The following is a 23,655-nucleotide window of genomic DNA, read 5'->3' as shown; positions in this document are numbered from 1 at the left end:
ACTGCCAAGAGTGGGCAAATTCTGTACATATCTGCTACAGAAAACTCTATGTTGTACTACTGACTAAATAAACATTAAATATGAGCTACTATCAAACAAAACATGACTAGTTAACTCGTATCAGCAATCTAAAGTACACATCAATCCCAACACATTCTATCTTCATAAACTTTTCAAGAACTTCTAAGGCCTTTTAATTAAACTTAAGATACTTTAAAAAAAAAAAAAAAAAAAAAAAAAACAGGGGCCAGTCAGGTGGTATAGTGGTTAAGTTTGTGCATTTCACTTCAGCAGTCCACAGGCTGGGGTTCATGGGTTTGGATCCCAGGCACACACCTACACACCACTCATCAAGATGCTGTGGCACCATCCCACATACAAAACGGAGGAGGATTGGCACAGATGTTAGCTCAGCAACAATGTTCCTCACCAAAAAAACCCAAAAACAAAAACAAAACAACATTAAGAGCCTCAAAGCAAACCAAAACTAAAAAACACTCAAGGGGTGTTAAGCCTTCCCAAGGACTAATCTCTGTATTCTCAGTATAAGACTTTCTGGTATATCCTGGGGAAGTGTGCACAATGTACTTGCTAAAAGCAAAATTAAGTGTCAGTTTCACTATATCTATATATACACATCTGTAGTTATGTCTCGCTATACGAAGCGGGTATGTTCCGAGAAATGTGTTGGTGATTTTGTCATCGTGCAAACATCATAAAGTGTACTAACACAAACCTAGATGGTATAGTCTACTACACAGGTACCTAGTCGATATGGTACTAATGTCATGGGACCACCACTGAAAATGTGATGTGGTCTGTCATTGACTGAAATGTCGTTAAGTGGCTCATGACTGTATTTACACAGGTATTCTACAGTAAATGGTAGGTTCGATTTCAAAATTCAGATGAGGAATGCCCACATCATACCTTTTTCAGAACATCTACTTTGGTAAGTAGAGGACAAGTCGAGCTATTAAGCACATTTAACTCTTCCTTTTTTGATTTATTCATTCAACAAACTGCACGTTACAGGAACAGAAGCTAAGTAGATACATCAATAATCAATGTTTACAAACTAAAGGAATTATAGTTTAGTGAAGATGGCGATATAGACAAAATAATTATAAATGAAATCACATCCAAAAATTGATGAAGGCATAGCCTAAGGAGACTGTTTTCTCCTTTTTAATTAGATACGGTCTGGAAATAAGATTTTATATAAACACTTAAATGTACAATGGATAGCATAAGGTCCTAGTACACAGTAAGTGCTAGGTAAGGTGCTTTATCAGTTTCTAAATCTGTTTACCCATATGAGCATGTCAGTAGAAAAAAATCATCATGAAAGATTCCCATTGATTTTGCAGAGGGTGAAGTATTCATGGTTGTATAAAGATCTTTAGTTTAGTGTCCCGAAATAAAGGAGTAACTAAAGGGTTTCAGTCTCCTTTGCTCAACACCTTTCCTTCTACCTGCCCTCATCCCTAGCCGCCATGATAAATATTCAAAATGAGTTGTCATATGAAGTCTAATATTCTGTCATTCACCAGGTCTCACTAGATGGCCAAAATATTCTATTTAAATACGGACTTATTATTCATCCTCAATTCCCCTACCTTGTGAACAGGTGAAGAGATCTCATCTTCTTGAAGGGGCCTTTTTAGTCCTCTCTTTAAAATGCTGGTGGAAGGAGAAGCCAAAGGAGACCAGACACAGCGTGTCTGCATGCCCCTAGGACTGTCATTTGCTGCCATCAGTAAAGGATCAAGTTCCCTTAATTTTTGAGGAGACGTATCATTGTCTTCTGTTGCCAGCTCAGAGATAGTTGTTTTAGATTTCAGAGACTGTGCTGTTTCCTCCATCTTCTCTAAAGTAGGAATTTCCTGTAAAATTTCATCATTTCGCACTACCATTTGACTGTCACCTAATTTTGTTACTTCAGATCTATTAAGTTTCATATTTGTTTCAGGTTTATTACAGTCAACTTTTCCTTCTTCAGTGCTCACCTCAAGTGTGTTGGGAACAGCCCTGTCAACTTCTACATTCAATCTCTCTGTTTCGGATTCTACAGGCTTAGAGGCTTTGCTAGTCAGGTCTCCATCTTCTGTTTCATTAACATGGTCAGTTTCAGCATTCACCTCACTGATCACTGTTTCTTCACAATGTTCCATTTCAGCATCCCTTTCTTCAGATGAGCCTAGATCAGATTCATCACTTCCTCCACTTAGTTCCCCAACTGCCGTTTGTTCCCCAACTGCTGTTTGTTCAGAAATCTCTATCTGAGCACTCACTTTTACAGGTGTGTTATCAGAATGACCAATAACTGAATTAAATTCCTCAATTACTGCTTCTTCAGCATTCAATTTTTCACCTGCATCTGCTTCAGATTCATCACTTCTTTCACAGTTTTCCTCTGTTATCCTTTCCTCAGAAACCGCACCTCCAGCACTCTTTTGTTCAGAAAAGCTAACTTCAGATTTATCAGTTTCTACATCCAATTCCATACCTTCTACTCCTTCTGGATTGGATTCTGCTTTTAATTTACAAGCATTTGCCTCAATATTAACACTGTTCTCTATACTTGGTTCTTTTTTCAGGATAGCCTCTGATATTTCTTCTTTGGTCTCGAAAGTAGAACATTCCAGCGAAATATCTTTGGAATCACTTAAACATGGGCCAACAGTTTTACATTTTTTATCGGATAGCTCTTGGCTTTCGACAGATACTGCTTCCTCAGAATCTGTATCATAAATTTCTTCTGTAAAATTTACTATTTCAGAAGGAAGCGAGTCTTGAATAGTATTTTCTTTCAACTCAGTTTCAGATACAATTAATGAATTATTAGTAGTATCATTCTCCTCCTTGAGACCCAAATTAAAATTCACACTATGATGCTCATCTAAAAGCTTTACCCCACAGTACAGATTAGCTTTAGAAGTTTCTGATATAGCTTCAGGTGTTTGCACATCTGGTATTTTTGTTTCACTGACCTTTATATCATAATTTTCTATATTCTTTAACCCAGTGAATGACTTTTCCTGAGGTTGTGATTTTTCTCCACAGCAATCACAACCTTTAGATCTCCTCACCCTCCTACTTCTCTTGTGTTGGCATTCAGGTGTTTGGAGAGTTTTTTCAGAAAGCAAAATAACATCTGGAGTCACTGCATTTGTGGATTCTCCCACACTGTTATTTTCTATAGAATCTCGCTTATGTAATCTCTTACTGGCATTTCTAGTCCTTAGATTTGATTCTGGTACAGGAAGATTTGAAAAGGAATATTCTGAACATTTGTTGGCTTCGCTTTTTCCCTCATAAGTATTTGATATATCATCAGAAACTTGAGATACATCTGAAGATATTGTAGAATCTTGAAGAGTTATAGTACTACTTTTGTCTTTTTCCTCACAAATTTGAGATTTTATATCTATGTCTACTTCAGAATTTCCTTTATAATCATCTGTCTGCTTTTCAACTTTTATACATTCTTGTTTCACCATTTTCTCTTCCTGATCTTCAATGTCAACACTGTCACTGCTTTTGTTTTTCCATTTCCCAGATCTCTTCTTTCTGGAACCTTCTTCTTTCGCCTCAGAACTATCAGATTCTGAGTTTTCAATGCTGGAAAGTAAACCCTGGGATGCTCTCCTTGTTTGATACCGTGTTCGTCCCATTACTGGTTTCTCAGAGGACTTATCTGCAACGTCCTGGGCACCATCTCCCTCAGATTTAGTATTCTCAAGGTCTGCCTTTCTTCTATTTTCATCAATTTCAGCATTTGTGCTGGTTTCCCCAAAAGTCTTCTCATGTAAATTATTTCCTTTCTCAACTAAGTTTTCCTGTATGGTTTGTTCAGAAATCAGTTTTTGCTTAGGTAACACATCATCTTTTACATGTGATGGACTCTTCTGAAGAGGCTTTTCTTCTTCCTTACGTCTTTCCTTTTTTTGATGATTATTTTCTTTATCTTGGCTCTCAGTGGTAGGCTCTGCTGTTTCAGAACGTCGCCTTAAGGAGCGTCTGAGGGTTTTTTGATTTGGAGTTATCTGAACATGACTATCCTCATTTATCATTTGATCCGCTGGTATCGCAGCTGGGGGTGTATTTTCTTTAGATTCCAAATTAGCTCCTAAGGTTTTCTCTTCTACAGTATTGTTTTCTAATAATATAGCATTTTCCATCGTTGGTCTAAGCATTGTATCTCCACACTCGATTGTAGATTCAGAAAGATGAACTTGATTATCTAAAATACACTCTGTTTGATTAAGCAAACCAGGTGGGTTATTTTCTAAGGCTGCCACGCCATCAATGAATTCCTGCGTATTTTTTTCCTGATCACTTCTCATTAAGGGCTTAGATCTTTTATTCCCTGTTTGTTCTGCTTTATTCGACCTCCGGCTTGATCTCTTAATTCCATGCACTATTTTTTCAGAGTCACATTTTGAAAGAGCCACTTCTCTTCCCTTCGCTTTTAGTGGAGTATCTGCTTTAGTAGTGTCTTCTTGGTTATTTTTCACTGTAACAGTTGAAGACATACTATTCAAGGGGGACAGACTAAAAGGTCTATTTTCTGAACCATCAAACTTCTCCAAAGTAATAAAGGATTGCCTTCGACTTGTAGGCTGTAGGGGAGTTCCAGAAATAGTGGCATTAGAAACTGAGCTACTGCTGACACCAAAAGTGTTTTCTGCACTAGCTGCACATTCAGATGATGTTTCCTTCGATGAAATTAAAGCCTTCTTTCCAGCATCATTACTGTTCAGTACTTCTGGACTAGTTTCCTCAATGGAACCACACCCATTATTTGAAAGGGAAGCTTTTTCAAGACGTTCATCCATACCACAGTTTTCTGTGACACCTTGAGGAATGACAATGTCACTCTCCATTTGTTCCTCCTGCACAGAAATGTACATACATATAGATTAACCAGCAAACAACTCTGATTTTCTGGGGAAATTTTAGTGTAAAACCTCAGTGGTTCAAAAGGCAATCACAGACTTTCACTATTTTTCAATATTCCAAAGGTGGTGGCAGATGCCCAATAATTTGGGTGTCTAATTATAAATATTCAATAAAGCCAAATATATTTATTTTAAACAGACATACAGACACACAGACACACATAATGACTACAAGTGTCCTAAAGCCTGTTAATGAGAGTTAAAAGATTATATAATAAACCTTAAAATTAATTAATATATTAAATATATAATAAAACCTTAAAATTAACGGGCAATTCTAAAAACCCTGAAATATGAAATACCAAATAGACCTTAAACATCACCTTGGAATCTTCCTTTGATTTTTCAATTAAGGTAGGAATTTCCCTGAAATAAATAAGTACATAAATCAGAAAAGTCTTTTTAAATAAAAATTAGAAAACCAGTTACTTCAACAGCTTCCATACTTACATAGATTCTTCCTGACCATACTGAGAATATAAAGCATCTTGTGAAACATCCAGATTATTATACATGGCAGGTATATCACACCTGAAAAAGATTTATATAAGTAACTTCTATATAAGACTTTATATACTCCTACAATTAGAAAATTAAATTTAGAATTCTACGTCTAATTATCTTTTAAGAACAATATAAAATCAAAGCTTAGATGCTTATTTTCCAGATTTTCCATGAAACCATCTTCCCTACCTTCTCCTCACACACTATCTCCACAAAAGAATTTGGTTTAGAAACATTTGGTACAGTACTAGGTAGCTTTCTACAGTATAAAACGTAGTTACATACAGGCTATCTTTTTGGCATTAAAATGTAGTATACGCAGTATCTTAGCTCTAAACACAAAGTTATAGTTTGCTGCATGAAATCTAAGTGTGAATACAGAATACCCAATTCAAGATAAAAAGACTACAAACCTCTTTGTTTTGAGTACTTCTTTCTGATGTTCAGTCAGTATTCTTTCCTTGGCTTCTTTTCCTTCTGGAGGTATAAACACAAAGTCAACAGACTTTTCTTCTTCCAAAGGCATTTCACTCTTCGTTTTTGGAGTTGATTCTGGTTTGAACTGCAAATTGAAAAAAATAAATAAATATACACTTGAGTTTCCAAGTTATTTTCCAATACTTCAATAAATCTGTCTTGTAGTATGCTGATAAAGTTTTTCAATTAATGACTAGGAATTTTAAAGTACAAAGTCATGCAATATTTCCGGTTAGTAACAATTAGTTGAATGTCCCCCAGTTTGATTCTGCCTCTAATAAATACTCAGAAAATAAAAATACTATCTCTTTAAAAAGTAGGCAAGTGTGTGCTTACCAACAAAGCATGGGCAAACATGTTTTTCAGGCCAACGCATAGAAATCAAGTGGTTTGGCAGGAAGAGAGTACATCTACAGCTCTCAAGCTGAAGCATGAACTAGTCACGTTAAGGAAAAGTTGGAAAAATAATATGCCCTACATTACATACAAGTAACATTGGTACTATAATGTCATTTTCACAAATTCTCAGTGTGATTACTGTTTTCATTCTACTTTACAGTTGCTACAAGACTGTTGGAATTATTCTTTAAAAAATATTCTCCTCTTATGCCACCCACGTTATAGTTAGGCATACTTAGTTTCATTCCATCTCAAGGGGCTTGCTGCTTGGAGTAACTATACTTAACGGATGTCAAATATTGTGCAGATTTAACTCTACTAAGAAGAAAACATCTCCCAAAGCACGGAAGTCATTCCAATAGTCTTTCTAGACCAAACTCTATTATTCTCCTGCAGTCCCATCTTTTATTTAGTCTTTAACAGCTTTTTCTTCCAATTAGACACTGTATGTTCTCAGGTACCATATTATTTTAATTTTAAAAGTTCTATTAAATAAACTTTGGGAAAACATACTTTGGCTGGTGGTTTCATATTTCCTTTTGTATCCTTGGTTTGTGTCAAAAAAGAATCTCTTTTTCCGCTTGATTTTCTTTCCATGCCACTTATCTTCATATTTAACTGTGAATTTTCTCTCTGTTTTATTAAAAATAAAGTGATTTCATTAAATTCAACTGTTCTATTTCTCCTTTTCATTTTGAAAATTCCAGTGTAATGAATACTCATTTCAAATTTCTTTCGATTATTCAAACCTACTAAAATTATGTCAAAGAAAAGAAAGCCATCATCTAATTCAATAACAACGAATAGCGCTGGTGTCTCCAACTTATACAATAGCTGCTTTTAATTTTATGAATTCTAAAATAAGATATACCACACAAATAATACAAAAGTGAATCAAATTACTAGACCCAAACACCCCTCCTATTACTGGAAATATTTCTAAAAGAAAAATCAAAGCCATAGAAACTTTAAACACTAGGGGGCCGGTCCCATGGCCGAGTGGTTAAGTTCTTGTGCTCCGCTTTGGCAGCCCAGGGTTTCGATGGTTCAGATCCTGGGCGCGGACATGGCGCCGCTCATCAAGCCATGCTGAGGCGGCATCCCACATGCCACAACGACAGTGACCCACAACTAAAAATACACAACTATGTACTGGAGGTCTTTGGGGAGAAAAAGGAAAAATAAAATCTTTAAAAAAAAAAACCTTTAAACATTAAACAGTGAAGCATGTATGGTAGAAAATATTAACTATCATGTGACTTGAAACACATAATATGGCTTTTTCAGGCCAAATTACACTAAACCAGTCTCAAGAAATCTTGCTAATTATTTGATAAGAATTTTTGTTTTACTCAAAAACCAAAACTAAATAGGGTGCACTTAAGCTAGCTATACTACTTTTTTTCTCTTATACATTCTAAACAAAAAAGAGCTAGATTACATTTGTTGTTGAATAGAAAAATGTTGTCTAAGGATGTTCCACCTCGTGGGTAGATGGTACCCAGGCCTTTACTCCTTCATCTTCAGATAGTAATAAAGTATTATAAGCTAAAGTAACCCTGGTCCAAATGGGTGACGTGATGGCAAAGATGGACAGAAGGAATGAGGGATTCAATGGAAAGAAACAAGAAGACAAAGGGCAGCTTTTGCTTAGACGTGGACTAGTAACTATCATTCCTACTGTTATCTAAAGCAACATTTACTCATGTATCTTAATAATTACAATCTTCATAAAACAATACACATGAGGTACTGTAGTCCAAAAAAGACCATTAATGAATAAGAACCAGAGATTATTTACATAAGAATCTGTGGTGAAATTTACTGTCCCCAATTCACAAAAGTATTTCAGGCCACACAACTGACTCTAGAGAAAAATCCTATGTTAAGGAGCTCTTCTGTTCAGGTTTTACTTGTTTATTACCTCACTAAAACATTCTACATTTTTATCCTTTTTAAAATTACATCAAAACTCAAACACCGTTCAAAAGTAAAAAAAAAAAATCAAACTTACTCCCTCTGAATATGGTCCACTGGATTCCTCCGTAATTTCAACATTTTCCAGACCAGGCAACAGAAGCAGAAATTTCTGTTTGGCTTGTCTTAGTACTGGTCTTTAAAAAAGTACATAAACACATATAGGTTGAGTCAAGTAGTACCGCTGAGTACTGATGATATGTTAACAGGAACACTTTAATTATAAAATGGCAAAACACATTTAACTTAAAGACTGTTTCTTACTCTAAAGACACAAAATTGGGAGAAATTACAGACAATATCTGAATTTTTCATGAAACTCTTCAGTTTCCAAATTTTCTTTAAAAACTTCAAATATTCCAAATTTTCATCATGGAAAATTTCAAGCAAAAGTACACTTTTACATTAAGTACCCAGGTACACATCACCTAGATTTAATAATCATCAATTTCCTGCCCTTTGCATTTCTTTTACTAAGGAACATTTTAAATTGTTTTTTACGTTCCTAAAACCAAGGCTACTCTTTAAGGACCAAAGCAAAGGGCTGAATATTACTTAATAATTACCATGTACTCCAAAGAATAATATTTCAACTAAGGAAACCTCTGCAATGATTCCTCACAGGAAAAGTTTATGTTAAAACCAAAATACCAATTTACATGATCACAATAGAATAACTGTATAAAAGAGTTTTATTGTTAGCATACTTTAACTCTTCAGGATAAATCAACATCGTCACTTTAGCAAATGTGGCATTCCAGAACTGAGCACTCTGTTTTCGAATCTGTTTATTCTTGTGCAAAAATGTTATGCATAGTAACGGAGAGATGTGTTCCAGAAGTTCACTGTCATAAGTTCCAGTGTAGCTGAAGTGCAGACAAGCAATAATTTCTCCTAGAAGCTTTTCTAACTAGGAAAAAAGAAAAGTTTATTAGGGTAACATTTGGCAATGTTACTTTTAAAACAGGAAAAAATAAAAACACAAAGCATACTAAATTAGCTCAGAGAACATGTTACTATTACAATTTTTAAAATTCAAAGGGTTTTTTAAAAAGCTTCCATCAAGCTTAAATATATATTCTTCTAACAAATTATCTTCTGACAAATTATCAGGTGAATTTACTTTGATTATTGGTATTACAGCTTATTGTAAACTCATTTTCCATTAACTGAAAAAATTATTTGCACGTCAATTATAATAGATATTAACAGTTGCCTACACAAGTTTTATCTACGAAACATTAGAGCCCATTACCCTCATATATAAAGAAATGAGATACGAATTGATGAGTTACACGAATTAACGCAATAATTTTAAATTCTTCTTTAAAAAACTATCCTTTGATTGTGTCCATGTCATGTTATTAAACATCCATTAAAAAATCGAAGTATAATAATAATCCTTTTAAAAATCAACAGAATTGTATTTAAGTAAGACAATTATTTAAACCTTAACATTTTTTCATCATGAAAGTACGTTTTATGGACAACTGTCTATTTTTACCTTGTTGTTCATACAACTATACACTTTAGGAAGCTCATCAATCCTGGGAAGAAAAATAGATAAATATTTTACAAAGTTAAACCTAAAAATATCATAATGCAGCCATAAAAATAAGATATGTAGTGCTATAAAAAGGTGCCGCAAGACTTAACAAATAAATGTCCAATCGCCAAACATTAAACGAATCTACTTTTAAAAAATTAATCACAGAAAAATATCTGGAATAGAACTCAAAGCATTAATACTAGTTACTTGTTTCTGTACTTTTCTTTAAAAAGCATGAATCATTTCAGACGAAGTTTAAGGACTAAAAAAAAGATTTGCAAACATTAATGGATTTGTGGTTCTTGTTTGTACTTGATAAAATCTGTTCCTAAAACTTTCTCTGTGACTTTAATTTATAAAAGATAGACTGTACTATGATCGATGCACACAAGCTTGTTATAAAGAACATTGTTATTTGGGATTTTTCAGATTTTTTTTTAAGGCACTGGTTGCTTCAATTCAATTGTAAAGGGTAATGTAAATTAATACCAACTTTTGGAGGCGATTAGAAATTTAACCGTGCATACCCTTTCAACTAACAACTTCACTTCCAGGACCTTGCTCTACATAAAATAGTGGCAAATGTGAACAATGATTGATGTATAAATATCTTCAACTGTAATACTGTTAGTTACGAGGGAAAAGCTAGAAAAACATATATGCCCACCAACAGGAAACCGGATAAAAAGTTTCATGGAATCCTATGCAGACAATAAAAACAATGAAATTCTTAAGTGTATGTTGCAAGATGCATAAAATATATTAAGTGCATACCATATACTTAATTGCAAATTAGTATGTCAAGTGTGCTTTCACATACACCATACACCTAACATGTATGCTCATTTGTATTAACAAATCTGAAAAGTACTAAATTGAAAAGGTCAGACAAGCATGCAAAATAAAACTTCCAATTTCTACCTCATATTTATGTACTATTTCAACTATCTTTTTAACAAAAGTATGGTTTAATATAGCACCCTCTCCACTAAGTTGTTATGATTATCATCTACAACAAAGCTGAAAGGAAGATAACAAGTTTGTTACCTGGATCTAAATTACACACATTTAATTCACAGCTATTAAGCCCAAAATACTTACTTTGAGTTTTCGTAGAACAATGCCAGAGGTCTGGTTAAAGTTGCAAATATTTTTCGGATCATAGAAGGTAAAGAAATATGTCCAAGTACATTGGAAAGAATGCTGGTGATTGAACTGCCGACAGCAAGGAGAGTATCAGAATGTACTTCCTTGAGGCTCAGAGTGTGGAAAGAACAGATCACTCTGACAATAAGTTTAAATAAAGAAGCCAATTTCCCTAGGGGCTCTTTCTTCTTTTTGGACCAATCTGAAGTTCTCTGCGGTGCTAAGATAAAATTGAATTTATTAAAACAAGTATACTTGGAAGTGTCACTGTCCATCTTTACAATTTATATCTCACATTTAAATGACACATACATCGAATAAACATGTTTCTGTAGTGATACCCAGAAATCTTAAAATGATATACCATTAATAGATAAATATCATTACAATATTATCTTTAAAACAAAAGAAGAGACAAAGGAAAACTGGGAAATCTAGAACAACAATTCCAGAAAAATGAATCTATTTTCTCTAAGCAATTATTAAATGCATTTGAAATTTTTATCTTATAGTCTCAGAATTTCAACAACTAATTTGTAAGAAAGTACTAAATTATATAAGACAGGTTCCAGAATAAAATTTTACAAGTCAGTTTTTAAAATAAGGCAACAAAATTTCCTTTAGAAATTATTGCTTCCTGGCTTATCTAGAGAACAGTGAACCCAGAAATAAACACTGAACAAGTCAGAGATCCAAATCCTAAGCCAGAATAAAGGAACAAAAGCCTAGATTTAAAGAAAAAGATGTACCTTAAAAGCAACAGCTGACCTTCCTTTGTATCTTTCTTATATTCACTCTCCAGATACCTACCTACGATGATAAACCCCTATCTGGCTTGTTAAGAAAAGCACAGCCATTCCAAAATTACCTTTGCCTCAAAGAATCCATTCTTTAAGGTAACATCTCAGATTTAAGAGAAAACTCTAATTCAATGCTTCTTAATTAAAAACATCAGGTAGTGAAATGAAAAACAACTGTTGCTTTTAAAACGAAGTCAACCTTCCTCTCTAGAACCATAAACTAGAAAGGTCACCCAGAAATTCTCGGCCACGATGCTGAGGCTGAAAAGATAGCCTGCGAGTCAAGAGACTGGTTACACAGAAGAGACCGATCGAAAGAACAGTAAATACACGTATGTTAACAGGAATAAGGCTTCTCACTATTAGAAAAGATAGGTAAATAGAGAAAGCAGTAACTAGAATAAACCATGAAGACAAGACTTGGGAACTGTTTCAGGTTGAAGGCTTGTCTATAACATACTTTGAATGGTTCTGGAAAAAAAAAAAAGAATGAATAAAATAAATAAATGGGGGGTGTGAAAGGATTAAGACAAATGCAATCAACTGTTAATTGAGGAATCTGAGTAAAGGATATGAAGTATCTGTATATAATTCTTGCAATGTTCTTGAAAACTGAAATTATTACAGTAAATGTTATCAAAAAAACCCCAAAGTGATCCTGATGCACACTCACAAATAATACTACTTCCTTTTACCTATTCTAATTTTTCTTTCCTCTCCTCCTCAACTTCTGCTGGCAGATTTTAGAAATCTCTCCCAGTTTCCATAAATTTAAACAGCAAGAACACCTCTTACAAGACAAGGAGTGAAAAAGACAAAAGACTTGTAATTGTAGGTTTATGGATCAAAGATAGACTGCATATTTGGTTAATTCTAATTTTGCAGAAGTAACAAAATATGTCAACAAGGGGTTCATCATCTTGGCTTCATCAAATTTTTCAAAGCCAAGAAGAGGCTTACAAAATAATTTCTAAGATTATTTGTTATACAACCTTTTAATATACTTATGGTATTTAGAGATAATTTTATTTTTCTGAGTAGGCCCATTCAGCCTTAGGGCTGAGATTAAAAATTCAAACACATTTACAACCTATTTCTGTGGCAGTGATGCTGTGATGCTCGGACCTGCAATACATTTTAGGCACTTAACATATTCCTCTATATTAATTATTTAGTACAAACTGAAACACTAAAAAATAAAAAAAAAAAAATATTCTATGTTCTAGAAATCTTTACACTAATTCATCAATGATAGATCTTCTTATTAAAGGGAAATTGAGTATGTTCCTAATCTTTAAACAGGAAAAGTACTATCTTTAAACATCAACATTTTTCATTACTGGATGGATGGTTACTTCGTATACAGTATGTCCATATAATCACTTGTAGGAAGATTAAATTTCAAGAATTAATTAGTGATTTAAAACAGCTGCCTATTACAATATAATTGAGAATTAACCAGGACATGCAGTTTTAAAAATCAGACAGCTTATTACTATTTTACTTGTCCAATTTTAACTAAAATGTTAAAAACTGAGCAAAAATTTTTAGAATCATTTTAAATTTCCTGTAAAACCATAACCAATTAACCGCTGTCATGATTTCCTATTCAATTTAATGCCAAGTCAATGATTATTCTCAATCAGGCTACCAAATAAGAACACTTTAACAAATGTCAAACGTTCTTGTCCAGGGGCCGGCTCAGTGGCACAGTGGTTAAGATCACAAGTCCTGCTTCAGCGGCCCAGGGTTCCCCGGTTTGGATCCAGGTGTGGACTTACACACTACTTGGCAAGCCATGCTGTGGCAGGTGTCCCACATACAAAGTAGAGGAAGATGGGCACGGATATTAGCTCAGTCTTCCTCAGCAAAAAAGGGGGAGACTGGCAGCAGATGTTAGCTCAGGGCTAATGTTCCTCAAAAACAACAAAAAGTTTTTTGTCCCAATAATCCCTTGCACCAGATGGAATAAGTAAAATCACTTGTATTATTATTACTTAGGCAATCTCTAAATAGGATAGTATTTCTCCTTCTGTGTTATAAAAAAAGAGTAAAGATGTTTCCTGAGTAGTGTGTGAGAGAGAGAAAGAAAGAGCATGTGAGCTCCCAGCACAGTAACTGACATTGGTTATACAACATGAAAAGTAGGTAAAACGAGGTGGGAAAAACCATTAGGATTTGCGGTGACAACGGTTCAGACAGCCATGCCTATGAAATATTGGGTAAACAAAGGTAAAGAAAATACTTACATTTAACTTTGGGCTGATATTTATTATTATATGGTGAGAAGTCGATGCAATCAACCATTACAGTAATAACATGAATGATTCTATCCAAGAAGAACAAATTCTATGGAAGAATAGGTAAGTATTATATTAGGACCTGTCAACTACTGACATAGTTTTCAAAAATAGTAATAAGCATCAACAAAAAATATTAAGACTTTTACTCTCATATATAACTATAACAACACACATGTCATAGCTTATACCAAATAAAGGTACATTAAGAATAGGTTATGAATATTTCCCAGTTAACTGCTCTGTGCCAAGTACTACCACTTTTTGTTTCTCAACACTTAGGGAAAATAATTCAGCTTTAGATGCCCATAAAACTCAGCATACAAACCAACAAACTGAGAAAAGGAAGAGCTAGGTTCATAATTAGATTCTTTATGAAATTCCTCCTGAAAATTACAAGTGTTCAATAAACTCAGCAAAACTAAAACAAAAAATGAAAAAGTTGCTAAGCTCCCTCATGCCCTTTGCTCTTCCTCCTCCTCTAATCCAACTGAAATAAAAATAAATCCATAGAAACATCAGAAATTTCTCTGGAAATTTATTTTAAAGGTTGGGGGCAAGGGAGACTAAAAACAGAACAAAGGAAATCCCAGCAGCACCAAGAGTCAAAGAACACCTCAAAAACAGTGAGCTTTCCTAGCAGAACCTGAGTAACAGAAGACACAGTGAGGGTTCTGAGAAAAAGATCTGATGGTTGTTAAAAAAGCAAATGAGTGATTAAAAGACTAATGAAATTAAAAATCTCTGGAACAGTTGCACTTTCTTCTTCCTTTATTCTCCGTTGTCTTCCATTTGTCCACTTCAACAGACTAATTCATGTCTGCCCCCAAAGACAGCCTGCCACAACGGGTGTTAAGAGCCAGGAGGAGGAAGATAGTGCCCCTGTTAATCTATGAAGGTCAGCAGATCATTTACACACTTACTTACATTAAAAAAAAAAGTTTCAGGTGCTTCCTTCTCACTCACAATTACAAGGATTCCTGTAACTAAACATGCTACCAAAGCCAGGAAAACAGGGGTTCTCTCTTGGGTTAGGAAACACACTTCAGCTACCAATATTGTTTAATACTAACCTTTAATGACAAATATGCACAATCATGAGGAGCACCAGTACCATGAAGAAAGTGTGATAAATACCAACACAACTAATCCATGAAGAAAAAGCTAATAACAGAAAGAGAAGAAAACTAATATCCTTAAAGGTAAAACGAAATCATATCCACCTAAAAATACTAAATGTAAAAACAGAACCATTATAAAACACCTCAGCATTTAAACTGCAAAGGAGTTGACAGAGTTAGAAATATCAAGCTCCCAGAAAGCAGTACCAAAACCAAAGCAAAACACAAAGAGATGTAGAGAAAGGAAAGTAAGGGACATAGAAGATAAACCCTAAGGGTCTAAAAACCATCTAAAACGGTACTCAAAAAGGTGGCAAAGGAGCACCAATAAAGCAAGGTAATTAGTTCCTGAGATGAAGGCACAGCACTTTAGATTAAAAGCATCTATCAAGAACTTAGAACTGAGTAATTTAAAAAGATGTCCCAAGAAACACTCTGGTCAAATATCTAAATTCTGAAGATAAGAGAAAAATCCTGTAACTTTACAGAACAAAAAGGAGGTTAACTAACAATAATAAGAAAAAACTAGTATCAAACTATGCATTTGCAATAGTAGAAATTGTAACAAATGAACATTTACTTCAAAATCCTGTGATATAAATTTTTGGAACCTAAAAACCATTACTAATCAATTGACTGCATATTGAACAAGAGGATATCAGTCATATACATATAAGTTTGCTGACAATTAGTCCTTTTTTTCCCCTTAAAGAATTAATAAATTGGAGGCCAGCCCCGTGCCAAGCAGTTAAAGTTCTACGTGCTCTGCTTTGGCTACCTAGGTTCTCGGGTTCAGACCTACTCCGCTCATCAGCCATGCTGTGGAGGCATCCCACATATAAAACAGAGAAAGACTGGCACAGATGTTAACTCAAGGATAACTTCCTCAAGCAAAAAAAGGGGAAGATTGGCAATGGATGTTAGCTCAGGGCAAATCTTCCTCACAAAAAAAAAAAAAAGGAATTAAAATACAGTGAAGCAAAACAAGGAGGAAAAAAATGGAATACAACAAACGAAGCTGAGGGCTGGCCCCTTGGCCAAGTGGTTAAGTTCACGCACTCTGCTTCAGTGGCCCAGGTTTTCACTGGTTTGGATCCTGGGCACGGACATGGCATCACTCATCAAGCCATGCTGAGGCGGCACCCCACATGCCACAACTAGAAGGACCCACAACTAAAACTATACAGCTGTGTACCAGGGGGCTTTGGGGAGAAAAAGGAAAAATAAAATCTTTAAAAAAACAAAGCGGAGCAACAAAATAGCTTCAATTTTTGAAACATATTTATTTTCCAAGCTTTATAGTACTCTCTATAATAATACAGTAACTGTTAACTAAAATTCACATTTTTAAACAAAACCTGAAAGGTGGCCAGTATAAAAATTTGTAGAATAGTGATATCCTATCAATGTCTTCACTTGCTATGGTAGAATGCTATGGATATTCATCCTCAAATTTGAGAGATACAAGTTTTAAGAGTAGTATCTGAAAAAAACCAGGATATATAATATAGAAAACACAAGAAAACTCTAAAGTATAAGGCTTAATTAAAATGTCATCTAATGAGAAAAAACTAAAAAGATGTTAACGATAAGAACATATTCTCTATTTCTTATTATATATGAGATTACTTATTAAAACAGACTCCTATATTTACTTATATGCTACATAAGACACAGAAAGGTTAAAATAAATTGATAAATATATACACAAAGAAAATCCTAAACCCATACAATAGAATAATACATAACAATAAAAGTCAAAACTCAGCAAAACACAACATGGATGAACCTTCCAACTATATAACATTGTGCCCAAAAGACACAAAATACGATTTATTCAAAAGAGGGGCAACGCTAAACAAATATATACAGTATAAATATAAAAAATATATATATTTTATATTTACATAAAAATATAAAATATCAAGGATTATCAAAAAAGTCTGAATAGTAGTCTACTCTTTGGGGAGAAGAGGCATTGTGATTCAAAACACACAGCAGAGTTTGAGGTGCTGATGATGCTCTTATTAAATGACCTTGGTGGCAGCTACACAAGTGTTTCATTATAACAATTCGTTAAAGTGCACATAAACTGCTTTATGCAATTTTTTCTATACTACTCAGTAAGTTTTTTTCCAGTAAGTTACTTTCTAAAAAATGACAGAAATTCCCAAAATGGTACATTAATTTCAAATCAGTAAAATTCATGAAAAGGGCAGTCAAGAGGAACTTACTACCATGAAGACATAATAGTCATGAACCTTTATGTATGACAATATAGCATCAAAATAAATAATAAACATGTTTAAATACATCAAATCAAGAGTCAGGTAAACACCTGAATCAAAAGTCTCTTAGAAATGAACAATTATAAAACTACCACAAGAGTTAGAGGATAGATCCCAAAATTAGAAGTTGTACAGAAAATCCTCTCTGATCACAATTATGAAACTAGAAATTAACGATAAAATAGCCATACACACTCATGAACTATTCTCTTAAACGGAAAAGCACCCTTCTAAATAACCCTGCTATAAAGACATCAAAATTAATGTTCTATGACTACTGATAGGAATAATAAGAATAGTGTTAGATGCATATATTGGAAAAGATGAAAAAAGTCAAGCTTTCAGACTTAAGCTAGAAAAATAATCCAGAAAATAAAAACAAAAAGTGTATATATGTAATGATAAGCAAAATTTAAAAATTCATCTTTTCAGACTTTTTAATGCATTTCTAATATTCTTGTTAGAAAATACTGGCACAATTCTGGTTATTTCATATATATATATATATATATATATATATATATATATATATGTATATTTTGGTGAGGAAGATTGTCGCCAAACTAACATCTGTGCCAATATTTTGAACGTGGGACACCACCACGGTATGGTTTGATGAGCAGCGTGTAGGTCTGCACCCAGGATTCAAATCCACAAACCCTGGGCTGCCAAAGCAGAATACGAGAACAGAAGCAGTACGCCACCAGGCCAGCCACTGGTTATTATATTTTGATATGACAGAATCTGTCAAAGTGCTTTAAAGATGTAGCGATGATCAATAAAATGAAACTAAATGTGAGGCAGCCCTAACAGCCTAGGAGTTAAAGTTTGGTTTGCTCCGCTGTGGCAGCCAGGGTTTGGTTCCCAGGTGCAGAACCACACCACTCGTCTGTCAGTAGCCATGATCTGGTGGCACCTCAGGTAGAAGAACTAGAAGGAAGGGCTTACAACTACGTACTGGGGTTTTGGGGAAGGGGGGAAAAAAAGAGGACAACCAGCAACAGATGATATTTCCCAGTAAAAAAACAAAAAGAAAACAAACAAAACCCTTAAAAATTGGTTTTTTGGTAAGTCTTAAAATAGGTAAGCCTTCGATTATCAAGTCCAACCAAGAAAACGGGAATAAGACTTAAGGACAAAAAAGAACAATATAATTATAGATATGGCATCCTTCTTACACTATTTAAATTGTTGAAGAACACAGCAAATATTATAACTTTGTAAATCATTCAAGAGCCCAGTATCTCTACAATACAAAAACTGGACAATGAGCAAGTCCAATCTCACTAATGAAGACATATGCAAAAATCTTAACACACTAACCTGCAATGTTTTAAAAGAATTCCACTGTGACCAAGAAGGGTATTCCAAGGACAAAAGACTGGTTCAACATAAGGAAATTAGCAATAGCTTTTATATACTCCAGCAGCAACCAAGTATGGGGAGGGTGAGGTGAGAAGAGGGATGACAATGACGTGGGCAGGACCATTTATAACTGAAAAATAGCTTTAAAATTACCAAAAATCAAGGAAGTTAGTTAGGTTTACTTCAGAAGAACGAAATACATGAACACAAATATTCCTAGATGGAAAGATTCAACATTATAAAGATGTAGATTTTTTTCCAAATTGATCTACAAATTCAATGTAACCAACCAATGCCAAGCAAACTCTCAACAGGGTATTTTATAAAACCTGACACATTCTAAATTCTTCCAGAAGAGAAAAAAGATATAAGCCTAACCAAGACAATATTTAAAAGGCAAAAACTGAAGGTCAACCTTCTCCATTAACAGTTATAAAGGCATCCAACAAATTCACTGTCTATATGCCAGATAAAAGCCACGGACACACATCAACAAGATGAAACACTCCTAAGCTCACAGAGTGTGGGTGAAGTAACAATGAAGTACACAAATGATTTTGAGATAAGTGCCCAAAAGGAAGTAACAAGTGCTATGACAGAAATTAACAAAACTAATTAAATAAGATCCCTTGGAGAAGGAAGAACAAGCCTCTTGGGCAGCTGTAAGCAGTTCAGATTTTTATTCCAAAAGCAACAGAAAGCTACAGAAGTGTTTTAAGAGTGACCAAAAAAAAGGGAAAAGTGACAAGACCTGGTTTACATTTTTAAAGTCACCATGACAAATCTTATCGAAACACAATAATCAGAACTGTGCTAGTATTTTGAAAAAGTGGATATTATAAATGCGTTAAAAAATTGAAAAGATGGATTTCCAGCTCTTGATAGATATCTCTATTCTTCTAACCATGGGGACCACTATCAGGAGCTAGAAATCCATCTGATTTCAGATGAAAAAACGCATGCATCAGAGTAACAAATACAATGGAATTCAACTGGCAAGAACATTGTATTCACGTACACATGAGTATCAATATGTAAATTATGTGTAAAAACAAAGAAAGAGGTCTATTCTAGAATGATACATACCCAACTACTGACATTGGTTGTCCTTTTTACTGAGTAAGGGAAAGACGAGTAAAAAGGGACCTACATGTTTAAGCCTACAAACTTCCAAAGGATTGACCTTAAAGATCTAACATATAAATATGAGAAAGTAAAGTCCAGGACTGCAAGGTCCCTGTACTGTTAACCTAGAATGGCACAGGCATAAGCAGGTACACAACAGAGAAGTAAAAGTGCATCACTGTTAATGGTCCTGAAACAGGGACGTTAGAATGCAAAGATACAAAATTGTTTCCTAAAGCTGTTACTTGTTTTATATATTAATTTAGTCACATGTCAACTAAAAGCAGTAGTAAGTAAATGATAGTTCACAAATGCTGTCTACGTTTACTTGAAAAGAATCCTTTAAATACAAAAAAAGGTCACTATCAAGATAAACTCACTGAAAGGCCTTCATCCTCCAAACTGGACATTATCTTGGAAGAAAGTTCCTCACAGCACAAATTCTCTTCTGCAGTTGCCACCAAAGCAGCACAGCGGGCAAATGCTCTATACAGTTCTGACCAAGTTCTAAGTAAGGTCTTCATGGTGGTCTAACAATAATAAAGAAGAAATTTCAAAACGTATACCTACATATCAAACATCTAATAAAATACACCTTTAACATTTTAAAAAACACTAACATTTAAGGTGTCATACAAGAGACTAGCGTAGGGTAGTAAGTTTGCCCCCCTCATGGAGTTGTAACTGAAGAATTATTATGATGCCACAGTACCAGCAATTATCAAATGTCAAGAGGAACTTCTATCTTCCTTCACCATTTTCCTTTCCCCAAGCTAATTAAGTCATAAGGTAGTATTATTTTAGGAAAAATTACTGTAGCAGTTCATTATAAAGGGTAAAATAATATTTTCAGAAAAATGCAAATTCCTCAAGTAAAAATTTGACATTGCCTTACCACTGGAAATTTCTGTACTGAAAAAATATGGTTTATTGGTAAAGTCAGTGCACCATAGATGGCACTAAAATTATGTTCTAAGGCATCACCTTGATTTACTTCATTGGTCTGAAACAAGAAAAATAATGAAGTTAGACAAATTACCATCTAACTCTAGTCATAAGTAGTAACACCTTGCTATGCGTAGTAAGTAGAACCGTCTCCTCCAATATTGAGATGGTCAAGAGACGATGAACTCCAAACCTCTGTAACTGAATCTGACTTTATTTGGAAATAGGGTCTTTGCTGATGTAATCAAGTAAAGATGAAGTCATGCTGGATTAGCATGGACCCTAAGCCAGTAACTGGTATCCTAAGAAAAGGGGAATTTGGATAGAGAAGACACACAGAAGAATGCCATGTGAAGATGGAGGCTGAGATTGGAGTGATGCGTCTACAAGCCAAGAAACATCAAGAATTACCAGTGACCACCCAAAGCTAAGAGAGGCAAGCAACAGATCTTCCCTCAAAGCTCCAGGAGAAACCAACCCTGCCAACACTCTCATTTTTGGATTTCTGGCCTCCAGAGCTGTAAGAGAATACATTCCTGTTGTTTAAGCCACCAGTTTGTGGTACTCTGTTACAGCAACCCCGGGAAACAATGCATTGTGCTTAAATCTTAAAACAGAATCCCAGAGGTGACTCCAAATTCTTTTACTATACAAAGAAGGTACTATTCAAGCAAGGACTTACAAAAAGGGCCTCTGTTATCCTTGTAACAATGGGAAACTACTTAGGACAGTAAACTTTTTTCTTTCAGAAAAGTATGTTTAATGGTATGTTGGTTTGAGTAGCCAAAATAAGGGCTAGGGCACTATCACATAATAAATTCTTAGGAGTCTTCCCTTTCTTTGAGTTACAGCAGAATATTTCTGAAACAATTATTTCCAATTAAAGATTGATAAAGCAGCTGACGAACCATTAATAATGACAGAACTTGAGCTCCATGCTCTGCCAATATTGCCACTTTAGTTAAGTATTTAAATGTACAATTTACTCAACAGATTACTGATTTAGGGACCACTATATAACTTTGAGATAATCACCAATGTGGCTTTACCATGGGAATCCTACAGATACACAATCTAGTCAAGATGACCATTATTCTTCTCCACAGTACAAACACCAAAAGAATCCAAGACATAAATGAGAATTTCTATGTATCATATGGGAGCCTTCTGGCATTATAATCACTACTGGAGAAAATGGACCTGTTTAGTCCCCATTAAGTTATACTTTTTTGAATAAGGCGGAAATGCAAATGAAAAGAACTCAACTAATCTAAAGAATAGAAAATTTAGCAATTCCACAGGAAAAAATATTTAACATCTTCTATTCAAAGTTCTATTCATTCCCCCATGTGCTCTAACAAGAAGCAAAAGGAAAATATTTCTTAAAGTCGGGGGGAAATATGTAGCAGACTTATATCATACCTGATTAATCAATTCAGTTAATGGGGTGACTATAATACTCCACATTCTCCAAAGATGCTCCTTGTTTTCCAGCTGCTTTGCATTTTGATTAATAACATTTAAAACAGAGTCACTGAAAGCTAGTGGTGAAGTTGGACCAGAAAGAACACAGCCTACAAGTGTTTCCAGATTGAGAAAAAACCTAAAGAAAAAATTGTGAATCATGCATTATCATGTACTTTTTGCCAAAATACAATAATTACACTATTAGAAAATTCTAAAAGTAACTGACAAGGAAACAAGAAATGATGAAATCCAAGTCTCCTTTCAATTTTTTAATTTTTAGAAAATTTATGATATAGCATAACTGAAAAAAATCTGATTCAGCACATAAAGTTTTCAAGATAAAAGACCTAAAGAATGGTTTCAGTTTAAATTACCTTTCATCTTCTACACATTTCAAGAGATTGTTGTTGAAAATTAATTGAATTAAGAACAAAGCAGGAGTTCCCTGAAGAAAGATGGGAGATTGTAGTCAATCTTCTTGTTACATTTGTTTTCTACAGTCAATTATGTGAAATACGATCCTTTTAAGCTTGAGAAATTTCACTTTTGACATTACTTATATGATAAAAATGACAGCAAATTTATTTCCATAAACTGCACACAAAAATGAAGCGCTTTATATTTTAATCATAGCTATTCCATCTATATGAGCAATAGAGGAATGGTGAGTGATTCTAGGTATAAAAAGAACATCAACTTAAAACTTGCTGGACCTATAACCTGCAGATATTAAGTACAATTCACCATAATTAAGCCAATGTTACTAGCTTCCAAAATTCTTAACAGTAACCAGCATTATTATTACGTACAAGCCAACAGAAAACTTTCCTTCTGGAACCCCTTGTTTAATCCAAGAAAACAGTTCCATTAATAGTGCCATATTTAACTCTTTCCATTAATCTATTACTTTGTCTATCACTTTTTTCCTTTAAACCTAATCAGCATATCCAAATCCAATTCTTTCAGAATTTTATAACCTAAGTTTAAGAAAAGGAAATATGATGGAACTTTTCTTTTGTGGCTAATTTCAATCATACCATCACATTTAAGATACTTGCATTAAGAATATCCATATTAGCAACCTGATATGCTGGTGAACCTAATACTTTCTGAGGAAGTCCTTTAATTGTAATTTCCATGAGGACCTAAGAAAGATAAAAGGTTTTATTGTAAAACAGGCACAAAAATAGTACTTTAGTGACAATCTAGCGGTATTAATTACATTTTT

The 23,655-nt window shown here is 34.2% G+C and overlaps 1 protein-coding gene across 9 annotated transcripts in view; it reads right to left on the bottom strand.

The window, feature by feature from the left end:
- RIF1 (replication timing regulatory factor 1) overlaps window positions 1-23,655 on the bottom strand; it is a 63,678-nt gene that overhangs the window by 12,296 nt on the left and 27,727 nt on the right. For 5 of the 9 annotated variants that reach the window (XM_023622870.2, XM_070240942.1, XM_023622872.2 and 2 more), the window contains exons 16-30: window positions 23,486-23,572; window positions 22,802-22,872; window positions 22,383-22,563; window positions 20,911-21,018; window positions 20,396-20,545; window positions 14,066-14,165; window positions 10,972-11,236; window positions 9,826-9,868; window positions 9,029-9,231; window positions 8,359-8,458; window positions 6,858-6,977; window positions 5,882-6,030; window positions 5,415-5,495; window positions 5,288-5,330; window positions 1,620-4,898 (exon numbers count right to left, since the gene is read on the bottom strand). In XM_023622870.2, coding sequence (XP_023478638.2) covers window positions 1,620-4,898; window positions 5,288-5,330; window positions 5,415-5,495; window positions 5,882-6,030; window positions 6,858-6,977; window positions 8,359-8,458; window positions 9,029-9,231; window positions 9,826-9,868; window positions 10,972-11,236; window positions 14,066-14,165; window positions 20,396-20,545; window positions 20,911-21,018; window positions 22,383-22,563; window positions 22,802-22,872; window positions 23,486-23,572 — 4,980 coding nt within the window. The remainder of the gene's footprint in view (window positions 1-1,619; window positions 4,899-5,287; window positions 5,331-5,414; window positions 5,496-5,881; window positions 6,031-6,857; window positions 6,978-8,358; window positions 8,459-9,028; window positions 9,232-9,825; window positions 9,869-10,971; window positions 11,237-14,065; window positions 14,166-20,395; window positions 20,546-20,910; window positions 21,019-22,382; window positions 22,564-22,801; window positions 22,873-23,485; window positions 23,573-23,655) is intronic. The other 4 variants (XM_070240939.1, XM_070240940.1, XM_023622868.2 and 1 more) reach the window with 1 other exon arrangement.

The sequence above is a fragment of the Equus caballus genome, chromosome 18 (genome assembly GCF_041296265.1).
Source record: "Equus caballus isolate H_3958 breed thoroughbred chromosome 18, TB-T2T, whole genome shotgun sequence".
Taxonomy (NCBI): domain Eukaryota; kingdom Metazoa; phylum Chordata; class Mammalia; order Perissodactyla; family Equidae; genus Equus; species Equus caballus.
Note: the sequence above shows the minus strand (reverse complement) of the source record. Positions and strands in the feature narration are given on the sequence as shown.